General features: G+C 38.8%; 8 protein-coding genes and 1 non-coding gene across 9 annotated transcripts; 6 read left to right on the top strand and 3 right to left on the bottom strand.

The window, feature by feature from the left end:
* Nucleotides 1-90: 90 nt before the first annotated feature.
* On the bottom strand, nucleotides 91-1,194 carry PTC7 (type 2C protein phosphatase PTC7; the record flags this gene model as incomplete). Its single annotated transcript, XM_003677781.1, has 1 exon — nucleotides 91-1,194. One exon carries the CDS (start codon nucleotides 1,192-1,194, stop codon nucleotides 91-93), a length of 1,104 nt encoding a protein of 367 aa, XP_003677829.1.
* A 187-nt stretch (nucleotides 1,195-1,381) lies between these two features.
* On the top strand, nucleotides 1,382-3,277 carry TFB1 (TFIIH/NER complex subunit TFB1; the record flags this gene model as incomplete). Its single annotated transcript, XM_003677780.1, has 1 exon — nucleotides 1,382-3,277. One exon carries the CDS (start codon nucleotides 1,382-1,384, stop codon nucleotides 3,275-3,277), a length of 1,896 nt encoding a protein of 631 aa, XP_003677828.1.
* A 172-nt stretch (nucleotides 3,278-3,449) lies between these two features.
* Nucleotides 3,450-4,292, top strand: HTD2 (hydroxyacyl-thioester dehydratase HTD2; the record flags this gene model as incomplete). The annotated part of the gene is made up of 1 exon (XM_003677779.1): nucleotides 3,450-4,292. One exon carries the CDS (start codon nucleotides 3,450-3,452, stop codon nucleotides 4,290-4,292), a length of 843 nt encoding a protein of 280 aa, XP_003677827.1.
* A 131-nt stretch (nucleotides 4,293-4,423) lies between these two features.
* DYS1 (deoxyhypusine synthase) lies at nucleotides 4,424-5,587 on the top strand (the record flags this gene model as incomplete). The annotated part of the gene is made up of 1 exon (XM_003677778.1): nucleotides 4,424-5,587. One exon carries the CDS (start codon nucleotides 4,424-4,426, stop codon nucleotides 5,585-5,587), a length of 1,164 nt encoding a protein of 387 aa, XP_003677826.1.
* A 143-nt stretch (nucleotides 5,588-5,730) lies between these two features.
* On the bottom strand, nucleotides 5,731-6,843 carry RRP4 (exosome non-catalytic core subunit RRP4; the record flags this gene model as incomplete). The annotated part of the gene is made up of 1 exon (XM_003677777.1): nucleotides 5,731-6,843. The coding sequence occupies one exon, from the start codon at nucleotides 6,841-6,843 to the stop codon at nucleotides 5,731-5,733; it is 1,113 nt and encodes a 370-aa protein (XP_003677825.1).
* A 192-nt stretch (nucleotides 6,844-7,035) lies between these two features.
* TRM5 (tRNA (guanine) methyltransferase) lies at nucleotides 7,036-8,553 on the top strand (the record flags this gene model as incomplete). Its single annotated transcript, XM_003677776.1, has 1 exon — nucleotides 7,036-8,553. One exon carries the CDS (start codon nucleotides 7,036-7,038, stop codon nucleotides 8,551-8,553), a length of 1,518 nt encoding a protein of 505 aa, XP_003677824.1.
* Nucleotides 8,554-8,804: 251 nt separating this feature from the next.
* Nucleotides 8,805-9,437, top strand: PCL5 (Pcl5p; the record flags this gene model as incomplete). Its single annotated transcript, XM_003677775.1, has 1 exon — nucleotides 8,805-9,437. One exon carries the CDS (start codon nucleotides 8,805-8,807, stop codon nucleotides 9,435-9,437), a length of 633 nt encoding a protein of 210 aa, XP_003677823.1.
* A 59-nt stretch (nucleotides 9,438-9,496) lies between these two features.
* Nucleotides 9,497-9,589, bottom strand: NCAS0Htrna3F. The gene is given in 2 exon segments: nucleotides 9,497-9,533; nucleotides 9,552-9,589. It is a non-coding gene; the product is annotated as a tRNA-Phe (tRNA).
* A 358-nt stretch (nucleotides 9,590-9,947) lies between these two features.
* Nucleotides 9,948-12,134, top strand: ERG7 (lanosterol synthase ERG7; the record flags this gene model as incomplete). Its single annotated transcript, XM_003677774.1, has 1 exon — nucleotides 9,948-12,134. The coding sequence occupies one exon, from the start codon at nucleotides 9,948-9,950 to the stop codon at nucleotides 12,132-12,134; it is 2,187 nt and encodes a 728-aa protein (XP_003677822.1).
* Between the last annotated feature and the right edge of the window lie 154 nt (nucleotides 12,135-12,288).

Below are 12,288 nucleotides of genomic sequence, written 5' to 3'. Positions count from 1 at the left end.
ACCGTTGATAATATATACAAGGAGGAATATTTTATTTGGTATAGCTTTTTATGTAGTGATTTTATATTCAAGTGAGCAATGTATTATTCACTATTCAACTTTCACGACAACTACGGTAATATCATCTTCTTTACCACCTCTATATGGTTTTCCTGTCAATTTAGATAATTCTTGCGAGAAAAGACTTGGGTAGTTTGGATCTTTACTGAGAGCCACTACTTTCTTTACAAATTTTTCAGTAACATTTTGTAAGTTCTTTTGAATTTGTGCACTTTCATCTTTCAAAAACAGTGAAATATCATCTGTGATAATATTATCAGTGACACCATCTGTGGCCATCATAACAATATCATTCTTTTGCAATTGGAAAGTATACTCATCTGCATCGGAAGGCACGTTTTGAATATACGATGAACCTTTCAATGCTGCTTCTTTAAGCAAACTGTCAGGGATAATTGATAATTGATATGGTGCATTGAACCCAACGGTTTGTAATTTCGTTTGAAAGACCAAAGTTTCATTTCTAAATACGCCACACCACGAATCACCCAAGTTGGCCACCTTCAAAACACCATCCTTCTGGAAGTGAGCCACAATGGCTGTAGTCCCACCGACTTGAACAATCTTATCATCCTTAATTTTTTGAAACGATACCTCTAGCACTTGTTTTGGGGTAGTAACTTTATTGATTGAGGATGAGGAGGTTAATTGACCCATTGCCTTACACAATTCTCTCGATATGGCACTTGAGTCATAGTTTCTTTCCGCCCATCCACCGACACCATCAGCGACAGCAGCGAATATTTCATCATTGTTATCCAACGAAGTAATAAAATAGTTGTCTTCCCCCGTAGGTGATGCAAGGGAATCCTTCAAGTTCCTATATATCTGATCATCTCTATCCTTTGGCTGGTAGGCCACGGCGGTTTTATAGCTGAATGGTGAGGCGGACGTGGAATACGATGACGATTGATTAGTGCTGTAATTGTAATGGCCATTACCATTGGTACCGCTTGCAGAGGTGAAGCTTCTCTTGGTAAGGGGGTACCATTGGGTGCAGGTACGATTGAAGTTGTATTCTAAAGAGGGTATTAGTATTGGGATGAGGAGCGCTAGGGCGAGAAGGGTGAACATACTGTAGAAGAGAAGCGGAGACTGTCTCACTGTTGTTCTGAGTCCAGTGGCTGCAAACATGTTGATCTATGGTACGGGCTTGGTCTCTTTGGTCTCTTTGGTTAACTGTACGATCACCATCAAGATGTCAACTTTTCAATGTTTTCGTTTTGGCAGAAAAGAGGCATGGAAAATATTTGGAACTTATGCCTAAGACAAGAAAGCAAGACAAGACAAGATAATACTTCAGTGAGTGAGTGAGTAAACGATGTCCCATTCAGGTGCTGCCATCTTTAAGAAGGTCTCTGGTATTATAACAATCAACGAGGACGCCAATCCAACTGAACTAATATGGAGGTCAACAGATGGGGATAAGACGCATATGATTCTGCTGGACACAATAGATAAATTACAAGCGACACCAGCCAGTTCAGAGAAGATGATGTTGAGATTGATGTCCAAAGTGGATGAGAATAAGAAAATGAAGGATGCTGAGGGAAATGAAGTTGTGGCGAAACCTCAAACACACATGTTTTCATTTAATAATAGGGCGGTCATGGATAACATTAAGATTACTCTACAACAAATCATATCCAGATATAAAGATGATGAGCTATATGAGGAGAAGCGAAGAAAGGAAGCTGGAGGAAGTGCAGAGAGCGCAAATGATGGCGTGACATCGTCATCTGCCACACCCATGGCCGTCCCATTGATCAACACTGCCAAGTTGGATGATTCTTTATCTAAGGAGAAACTGTTGACCAACTTGAAATTGCAACAATCGTTATTGAAGGGGAATAAGAATTTGATGAAGACTTTCCAGGAAACTGTTATTCATTCCGGTCTACCACCTGATGAATTTTGGTCCACAAGAATTCCTCTCCTGAGAGCCTTTGCTTTGTCCACTTCGCAAAAAGTGGGACCATATAATGTGTTATCCACGATTAAACCAGTGGCATCGTCGGAGAATAAAGTGAATGTGAATCTATCTAGAGAGAAAATATATAGTATCTTTGGTAATTATCCCATTGTGAAAAAGGCCTATGATGATAATGTCCCGAAGAATTTTAAAGAACCTGAATTTTGGGCTAGATTTTTCTCATCAAAGTTGTTTAGAAAGTTGAGAGGTGAAAAAATCATGCAAAATGATAGAGGTGATGTTATTATTGATAGGTATTTGACTTTGGATCAGGAATATGATAGGAAAGATGACATTGCCTTGACTCATCCCGTGACTAAGTTTATTGATATTGATGGGAATACCCAGGATGACCCTGTAAAATTCGGTAATAAACCTGATTTTACCATGCAACCAGGTGTTGATATTAATGGGAACAGTGATGGGACTGTTGATATCTTAAAGGGGATGAACAGACTTAGTGAGAAGATGATTATGGCACTAGAAAATGAATATTCCAGATCAAACTTACAACAAGAAGATCCTGATGAAGAGGAAAGGGATGGTTTAAAGATTAATGATTTAGATGAAAGATATCAGGCAGAATATGCAATGGTGCATTTAAAGAATAGACAACATGAAGAAAGTTCGCCAACGCCGAATTCATCAGCTACTAGTGATAGCAGTGAGAAAGCCACCAATGTTATAGATACAGAATTGGTCAAGACTCATATTACTAATACATTACACACATTGATAGAGAAATTAGACCTTCGAAAGGTAGTCCCCGAAGGTGATATCAACAACGAAATCAATCAAAAAGTTATACAGGCGGTGAAGATTAATGCTAAGCAAGCTAAACACAACAACATGGACTCTATTCTGGGAACATTCGTTGGCAACAAGACAGATGAATCAGAGGCTAAATCGGAGTTACCAACTGATCTGTTAGAAAGTTGTAGGATTCTTCATAGTACATGTTGTGAATTCTTAAAGCATTTCTATCTTCATTTTCAGAGTGGTGAATATAAGCAGGCCTCCAAAGTTAAGAAACTATACACTCATTTGAAAGACTGTAAGGAGAAACTGGAAGAATTGTTCAACGACGTCAAGAATGGGGATGGCCAAGAAATGGCTGATACATGTACGGCGTACTTGAGCCCCGTATTGCAATCCATCACAGCAGCTATAAAGCATTATGAATATCTGTATGAAATGATCAATCGGCCAAAATCAGTGTCACCAGCACCACCAGTTAATGCATAATAAATAGAAAGCATACTTTCAAATATATATATAAAATGTAGTAGCACAAGCGTATTTATACTTATTAGTATAATACTGAGGAAACGCAAGAAAAATACGTTAACGGTTAATGTTAAATACAAGAAAGCGATGTGATGCCAATGTCACACAACAAACCGAAGTCCTGTAGTCAATGGTTTCAAGTATCGCTATTATAAGGGATGTACTGAATCCCTTACAAACGGCTAGGTTTAATGCATTGTTAGGAACACAATTACCAAGCACACTAAACCTCAATTTATCTTTCGGAGATCATCTACTCTTCTGTAATCCTTTTGAGAACAAGCTCGACCACGACGGGTACTTCCATTACCAGCATCCATCCAGTTTACTAGCAAGTCCATTTTTACAATACAAACGAAGATTATGGGTTCAAGGAAGAATACGACAGCACGTCCCTTCAATCTCACTGAAGCAACCGAAAGAATTGATCTGCAAGGAGAGCGTTCAATACATAAAAAAGATAAACGAGGAACATTTTGTCTGCTTAAAGAGAGAAATTAATGATAAAGAAGGAATTCCTCTTTTGGAAGAGCTCAGGACTTTAATATATACCGACTCAAACCCACAAGAAAGAACCACCACCACCCTCATCACCGACTCTGCGGGTGAAACAATTGGTACATTCAACTTCAAAGAGATGGATATAATACGATACAGTCAATTGACTCTTAATCCACATAGAATTCACTGGGACAAAGATTATTGTAGAGGTACAGAAGGGTATCGCGATATAATTGTGCAGGGACCGTTCTCTCTTCAGGTACTATTGAGGATCTTCGAACAGTATTTGAAAAGGCAATGCCATGACACCAACATATCCCAAATCAAATACAAAAATACAGCACCACTGTACCCTGGCACCATGATTACAATCCATCTACTGCCAGGGAGCACTCCTAATCAGTATCTTTTGTCAATGAGAGATCCTACTAATGTTTACTTAGAGGCTTACGTAACCCTCCTCGAGAAATGAAAAATACTTGAAAAATCTGTCAAAAAATATTTCAATTGGAAATTCCAATTTCAAGGAGATCTCTTTCTGGTTGCTTGCATTGTTCCTCATTGATTGGCAACAACAACATTCCAACTACCCTAACGAGCGAGATGTCCAACGTCAACGAGAAGTTACCAGAAATATTACAGGATGCTGTCCTAAAGGAATCAGTTCCAGTCCCAGATGATTTCATCAAAGTGCAAGGTATCGACTATTCCAAGGAAAATGCCACCGACATGAGAGCCTCCGACTTGGTCGGTGCCATGAAGACCATGGGGTTCCAAGCCAGCTCCCTCGGACAAGCCTGTGATATCATTGATAACATGAGATCCTGGAGGGGTAAGCATATCGATGAATTGTCAGATCATGATAAGAAGGGGACTTTCGACGAACAGGGATTCCAAAAGACAACTATCTTTATGGGGTACACTTCTAACTTGATCTCATCCGGTTTAAGAGAAACTTTGAGATATTTAGTTCAACACAAGATGGTCGACGCTATTGTCACATCAGCTGGTGGTATCGAAGAAGATCTTATCAAATGTTTGGCACCAACTTATTTAGGTGAATTCGCATTAAAAGGTGCCGATTTACGTGAACAAGGTATGAACCGTATTGGTAACTTATTAGTTCCAAATGACAACTATTGTAAATTCGAAGAATGGATTGTCCCAATTTTAGATAAAATGTTGGAAGAACAAGATGAATACGTGAAGAAACATGGTGATTCTTGTTTAGAAGCCAACCAAGATCTGGACTCACCAATTTGGACTCCATCTAAGATGATCAATCGTTTCGGTAAGGAAATTAATGATGAATCTTCTGTCTTGTACTGGGCTCACAAGAACAATATTCCTGTCTTCTGTCCATCTCTTACTGATGGTTCCATCGGTGATATGTTATTCTTCCATACTTTCAGGGCTTCTCCAAGACAATTGAGATTGGATATTGTTGCCGATATTCGTAAGATTAATTCTATGTCCATGGAAGCCACTAGAGCTGGTATGATCATTTTGGGTGGTGGTTTGATTAAGCATCATATTGCTAACGCCTGTTTGATGAGAAATGGTGCTGATTACGCCGTTTACATTAACACTGGTCAAGAATTTGATGGTTCCGATGCTGGTGCTAGACCAGATGAAGCTGTCTCTTGGGGTAAGATTAAGGCCGAGGCGAAGTCAGTTAAAGTTTATGCTGATGTTACCATTGTTTGGCCATTAATTGTTGCTGCAACTTTTGCCAGCGGTAAACCATTGAAGATTACTAGAGATTGAAGAACACCGTTGTTTCTCCTACCTTTTAAATATGTTAATGATGATAATGACTTTTATTTAAATTATATTTATATATGAATTTATAAAAAAAATCAATCAATATAGTTTATACACTTCCTCCAGGTCTGTCTCTTTTCCACCATTCACATTGCATTACCTCTCATCTTTTCACCATTTAGAACATCATTCCCGATGGATTCCATAGTTTCTCTATCTATTAATGAACCAACATTTGGATAGGCCATACTAACTTCATATGCGGAAATTATACGCTCTTGAGTAATCCCTATTTCACAATAGGCTAGTGCTTTAATGACATTGGCATAACGTGAAATCGTTTTCCTTATATTGGCTGTAATAGATGGATCATTTTCATCTGAATAAATTTGCCATGATGACTCTTCTTCCAGCCTTGTAATGGAAGGATTTAGAGAAACAGCACCAGTAGGGCCATTGGTTGAATTTTGTCCAGAAGATGTTGATGAACCCCCTCCTGTGCTTCCACCTGGTGGTGCATCTCTCGTTATATCCATTTGGGAAGTCTTTCGTAACCATATGTATCCATTGACACCCAACACAACCGTAATATTACCAGGTAAGTTATGTGTATGATTTTTTGCTCTAACGATTAACGAACTTGGCACTTGGCAGAACATACCGTTCCTTAATTTACCATATTTTAGAGATCTTGTATGTAATGACGCACTCCCATCTTGGAAAAGAGATTGGACTTCTGCATTTAATAGATCCCCTTCCTTTAAGAAACTTCTCATTTGTAATTCATCACTTTCAGATTTTCTTCTTAGGATCCCACCTGGTAAATTCACTGAACCTAACATCAGCACAGCATGTTGCTTCCCACCAATATCCACTCTCCATCTTTTGTTCCCAACTTCAGCTATCCTTCCAACTATATGGTCACCGGTTTCTGGTGAATAACGACTCTTCAATGGGATAACAGATAATAATCTATTAACTCTGGAGACTGTCCCCGCGACAGAAGAATATGTCATATTGTCTAGAAAATAAGTACCATGACCTCTCATCCAAATAGGATCATCAGTAACTAGTTCCCCCGGTGTCACAATTTGAGATCCGGATTCAGTATCATTGTTCCCAGTATCCATCTTACCCGTTCTTGCGTTTCCATCATCGGACATGTAAATATCTTCATCATCATCGCTTTGTATATTGGATTCATCCACGGAGTATTGAAACCCACCTTGTCTTTTCACCACACTTATCACTTCAGACATCTTGATTCTATGCTATTCTAGTCAATGTAAAGTTTTTTGGTTGACACTATCTCTTTACACATAAAATTTTCCAAGTGAACTGAAAATTTTGAGAGTAAGCTTTGTTCCTCATCGCGATGGAAAAAGTTTCAAGACTTACCAAAACCAACCGTATCAAACAAACACAACTTCCTATAATATTTGGTCCCTTGGATGCTGCCAGTACTGCCATTGAGACAATTACACTTAATACTTCGAACACCCTTCCTGAACTCAGTCCGTTGCATAATGTCCTCCAAGTATGATCCGCCAGTGAATAGAGACATGAAGACGTTAGATAGATCTTTCTTCGCGAAGCAAATCCCACTCTGTGTAGTAAAGTTTCCCGAGCCCAAGAACATCAGTGTCTTCTCCAAGCAGTTTAAGGATTACATTTTGAGAGTACCACGTATTCCTCACGTTATCAAATTAAATGCACCACCTGTTGGCGAGAAGACCCTGGCTTGTGATAATGGTATTGTTATAAAGGGTGTCCTCCTCACGGATGAAATCTCCTCACCTTCCCAAATCAAAGAAAAATTGTCACCTGAGGCTTTACGATTCCTTGACGATGCTCATGCGGAGGTGTTGCCCTACATTTATACATTAGACTATAATTATTGGAAGGCTGAAGATATTTTGAAAGCTGTCCTACCAGAGGATCATTTGGAAGAGATTCCTACTGGGTTTACTATAACGGGACACATTGCTCATTTGAATTTACGTAGTGAATTCAAACCGTATGATTCATTGATTGGGCAAGTGATTCTAGATAAGAATAATAAGATTGACTGTGTGGTGGATAAAGTTAGTTCCATTGCCACCCAATTCAGAACTTTCCCCATGAAGGTGATTGCAGGTAAGTGTGACAATTTAATTGTGGAACAAAAGGAATCGAATTGTACTTTTAAGTTTGATTTTAGTAAAGTTTATTGGAATTCAAGATTGCATACTGAACATGATCGTCTTGTTAGTCAATATTTCAAGCCGGGCCAAGTTGTGTGTGATGTATTTGCTGGGGTGGGACCCTTCGCAGTTCCTGCTGGGAAGAAAGATGTGGTGGTGTTGGCTAACGATTTGAATCCTGAAAGTTTCAAGTATTTAAAGGAAAATATTGCTTTGAATAAAGTGGAGTCTACGGTGAAACCATTCAACTTGGATGGTGCTGAGTTTATTCGTCGTTCTCCCGAATTACTACAGGAATGGATTCAAAAGGAGGAGAATGGGACAATTAAAGTCACTATTAAACAAACTAGGAAAAGACATAAGAAGAATGAAGTGAAGACAAATGAATTACCAGTAACCAGGGAAAGGGAACAACCTAAGATTAAAGAAATTGTCATACCAAATGAGATAAGTCATTTTGTAATGAATCTACCGGACAGTGCCATTGATTTCCTGGGCAACTTTGTCGGTTTATATTCGAACATGGCATCTCAGTCAATCTCTCAGATGCCATGGGTTCATGTCCATTGCTTTGAGAAGTACGGCAATGACGAGGAGTTGAGCATGGACGAACTACACGAAAGAGTATATAGAAGGATACTGTCCTCCCTGGGGTCAACCCCGGAAGTGCTTCCGCTCGATGGATTGTCTTTCCACCTGGTACGTAAAGTGTCACCCACGAAGCCCATGTTCTGTGTGAGTTTTCAACTGCCAGCCAGCATTGCGTATGCTGCTGGCCCTGTATAGATAGATATATACTTACATAACAAGCATATTGTATTGTATTGTATTGTGTGATGACTACCGGTGAAAACCGGACCGGTTTCTTGGATGACTCAAAGAATCTGAAAATTACGAGGAAATCTGATAAGAGATCTCATCTCCCCACGTTTACTCCCTGGAGCTGTGCTTATAAATGCTGCCTCGAGAAGGCTCGATGCAGCATTATATAACTTGTGTTCGTAGTGTCCCGTAGTTCAAGTGTCCCAGACTTCATCATGAATCAAAAAGTGAAGGGAGCTAATTCTTCTCTTTCCACGGTATTAAATTATTTCAAGTTTAGTCATTCTGAGACTAAACCCAAGAAAGTCCTCTCCAAGTTTCAGAAGGAGGAGATCGATGCCATACTGCCGCCAAGCGACATGAATACCATCGTATTGAACCAGATTACCATGTTCCTAGCTTCAATTATAAAAAAATACTCTCTTGAGACGATAGGAGTGGCGGACATTCAAGTGTATTTAAAAGAAGTTTGTAAGAGATCTCGATCCACCAAAACGGTCGTCTTCCTGGCGGCCATTTACCTGGATAAGATATACTCCAATTGGGAACCGATGCTGGGGGATATTCCTAAATTTGCTAGATGTGTTAAGAGGGTGTTTCTCAGTTGTTTGATAATAGCACACAAGTTTGCCAATGATAAGACATTCTCTATGAGAAGCTGGTCTAGTATTAGTGGACTGGGTAGAAAGGAACTGACCATAATGGAGAAGAAATGTTTACTGGAAATAAACTACGAATTAACTGTCGATAAGGCGGAGCTCTTGAGTTGGCAAAATTCACACTGTAGGAAGGAAGAGACAACAGCCATCATAGAGAAGAAGGTTAAATCGATGCAGAAGATCTCATAGTTTAGTCTCTTTATGTATATTTTAATGATATAATCAAATAATGAAAAAAAAAAATTAAATGCGAATTCTGTGGATCGAACACAGGACCTCCAGATTACAATGGACTAAAGTTTTACTTCAGTCTGGCGCTCTCCCAACTGAGCTAAATCCGCTTATTTTTCATGTTTTTGTAGACCTTATTTTCCGACCACTTTGCGCTGGGCAAGTTTTTTTGCAACAACCAATTCATAGCAAATATAACAATTAATAAGAACTGGTAGTTCATAATTGTTACCACTTTTGTTTCCACCTGCATGACATTAAAAGGTTTGTGGCGCCCTCGTTTAGCATGTCTGTTCGTTAAGTGTATCGGAATAATCAGAATTGTTCCTCGTACCAAGAAAGAAAATAATATCGACATCCAAGCGACACAACTAATCATCAATTAAATATTAACACTGCAATAGTTTTTCCTCATTTCAATGTTGGACTGATTCTACTAATCTTGACCAAAAAAGACGCTCTTTTCAAATGTCTGCTAAATTATACTCTGATGAACTAGGTCTCCAAAAAACTGATCCAACACGTTGGAGATTAAGAACTAATCCCCTGGGACGACATACATGGGAGTATATCAATTCAGAACAGAAAACCAACGATCCGCAATCTACTTTCACCAAATGGCTTCTTCAATTGCCTGATTTTCCAGCACCTACACCTACTACAGAAGAACCAAGAACGGCAAGGGAAGCATGCTATGATGGGGCCTCATTCTTCAGATTACTACAAGATAAAGAATCTGGTACATTCCCCTGCCAATACAAGGGTCCCATGTTTATGACCATTGGTTACGTTGCAGTTAATTACATTGCCGGGTTGGAGATCCCCAATCATGAACGGATTGAAATTATTCGTTACCTTGTTAATACTGCACATCCCGTGGACGGCGGTTGGGGGCTACATTCAACTGACAAATCCACTGTCTTCGGTACTGTAATTAATTATGTCATCTTGAGATTATTAGGTATGAGTAAAGATCATATCGTTTGCCGTAGAGCAAGAAAGACTTTATTGAGTTTAGGTGGTGCCATTGGTGCTCCTCATTGGGGGAAAGTATGGTTAAGTGTGCTAAACTTGTACAAGTGGGAAGGTGTAAATCCTGCGCCTCCAGAAACGTGGTTATTGCCATATTGCTTGCCAATTCATCCCGGAAGATGGTGGGTTCATACAAGGGGAGTATATTTACCAATCAGTTATTTGTCCCTTGTTCATTTTTCTTGTGAACTAACACCACTTTTGAAGGAAATAAGAGAAGAAATATACACAGCACAGCCCTTCGAAGCTATCAAGTTTGCACAGAATAGAAACAATGTTTGTGGAGTGGATTTGTACTATCCACATTCTCAAGTATTAGACGTTGCCAATGCATGTATCGTGAAATATGAAGAATATCTGAGACCTACTTGGTTGAAAAAGTTGTCCAAAAGGAAAGTATACGAATTAATTAAGAAGGAAATATCAAATACAGATTACCTTTGTATAGCACCTGTGAATCAGGCATTTTGTGCTCTTGTTACATTAATTGAAGAAGGTGTAGATTCTAATGCCTTTCAAAAGTTTTCATACAGATTTAAGGATTCTCTGTTCCATGGTCCACAAGGTATGACTGTCATGGGTACCAATGGTGTCCAAGTATGGGATTGTGCCTTTGCCATTCAATATTTTTTCGTTGCAGGTTTGGCAGAAAAGTCTGAATTTTACGACACCATCGCTTCTGCATATGCATTCCTTTGTCGATCTCAGTTTGATACAGAATGTGTTCGAGGTAGTTTTAGAGATAAACGTGTAGGTTCTTGGGGATTTTCTACCAAGACTCAAGGATATACAGTTTCCGATTGTACCGCTGAATCAATAAAGGCAATTATAATGGTTAAAAATTCTCCTGTTTTTAAAGCTATTCATCATTTAATTACTGATGAAAAGATATATCAAGGCATTGACGTATTACTGAGTTTACAGAATGTTGGTTCGTTCGAATATGGATCATTTGCAACCTATGAAAAGATTAAGGCACCTTTATTTCTTGAGAAACTAAATCCTGCGGAAGTTTTTGGAAATATTATGGTTGAATATCCCTATGTGGAATGTACCGATTCATCAGTGCTCGGATTAACATATTTCCATAATTACTATAACTATCGTGGTAATGAAATATCACAACGAATTAAAGTTGCCGTCGACTACATAAAGCATTTGCAAGCATCAGATGGAAGTTGGTATGGATCATGGGGGATTTGCTACACATATGCTGGAATGTTTGCCATGGAGGCTCTTCATTCTGTCGGGGAATGTTACGCAAATTCTATAGTAGTGAAAAAAGGATGTGATTTCCTTGTAAATAGGCAAATGACCGATGGAGGTTGGGGAGAGCCTATGAAATCCAGTGAATTGCATACTTATGTTAATAGTGAAAGGTCTCAAGTGGTACAAACCGCGTGGGTTGTCATTGCTCTATTGTTAGCCAAATATCCAAGAAAAGATGTCATTATTAAGGGGGTAGAACTCTTGAAGAGTAGGCAAGAGCCATCAGGGGAGTGGAAATTTGAAAGTCCAGAAGGAGTCTTTAATCACTCTTGTGCGATAGAATATCCAAGTTATAGACACTTATTCCCAATAAAGGCTTTGGGGCTTTATGCAGAAATTTATGATAAAGAATAAGAGAACGAATTAAAATGCATACTTGAAACAATATGTGGCTTTTACATTGGTATATTACGATCGCATTTTATTTAATCGCTTTCTTGTTATTATCATCAGAAAATTAATCGCTTGGGACGGTAATATTAGATTTTTTTCCCTACAAGAAAATTTT

This window comes from Naumovozyma castellii, chromosome 8 (assembly GCF_000237345.1).
Source record: "Naumovozyma castellii chromosome 8, complete genome".
NCBI classification, from domain to species: domain Eukaryota; kingdom Fungi; phylum Ascomycota; class Saccharomycetes; order Saccharomycetales; family Saccharomycetaceae; genus Naumovozyma; species Naumovozyma castellii.
Note: the sequence above shows the minus strand (reverse complement) of the source record. Positions and strands in the feature narration are given on the sequence as shown.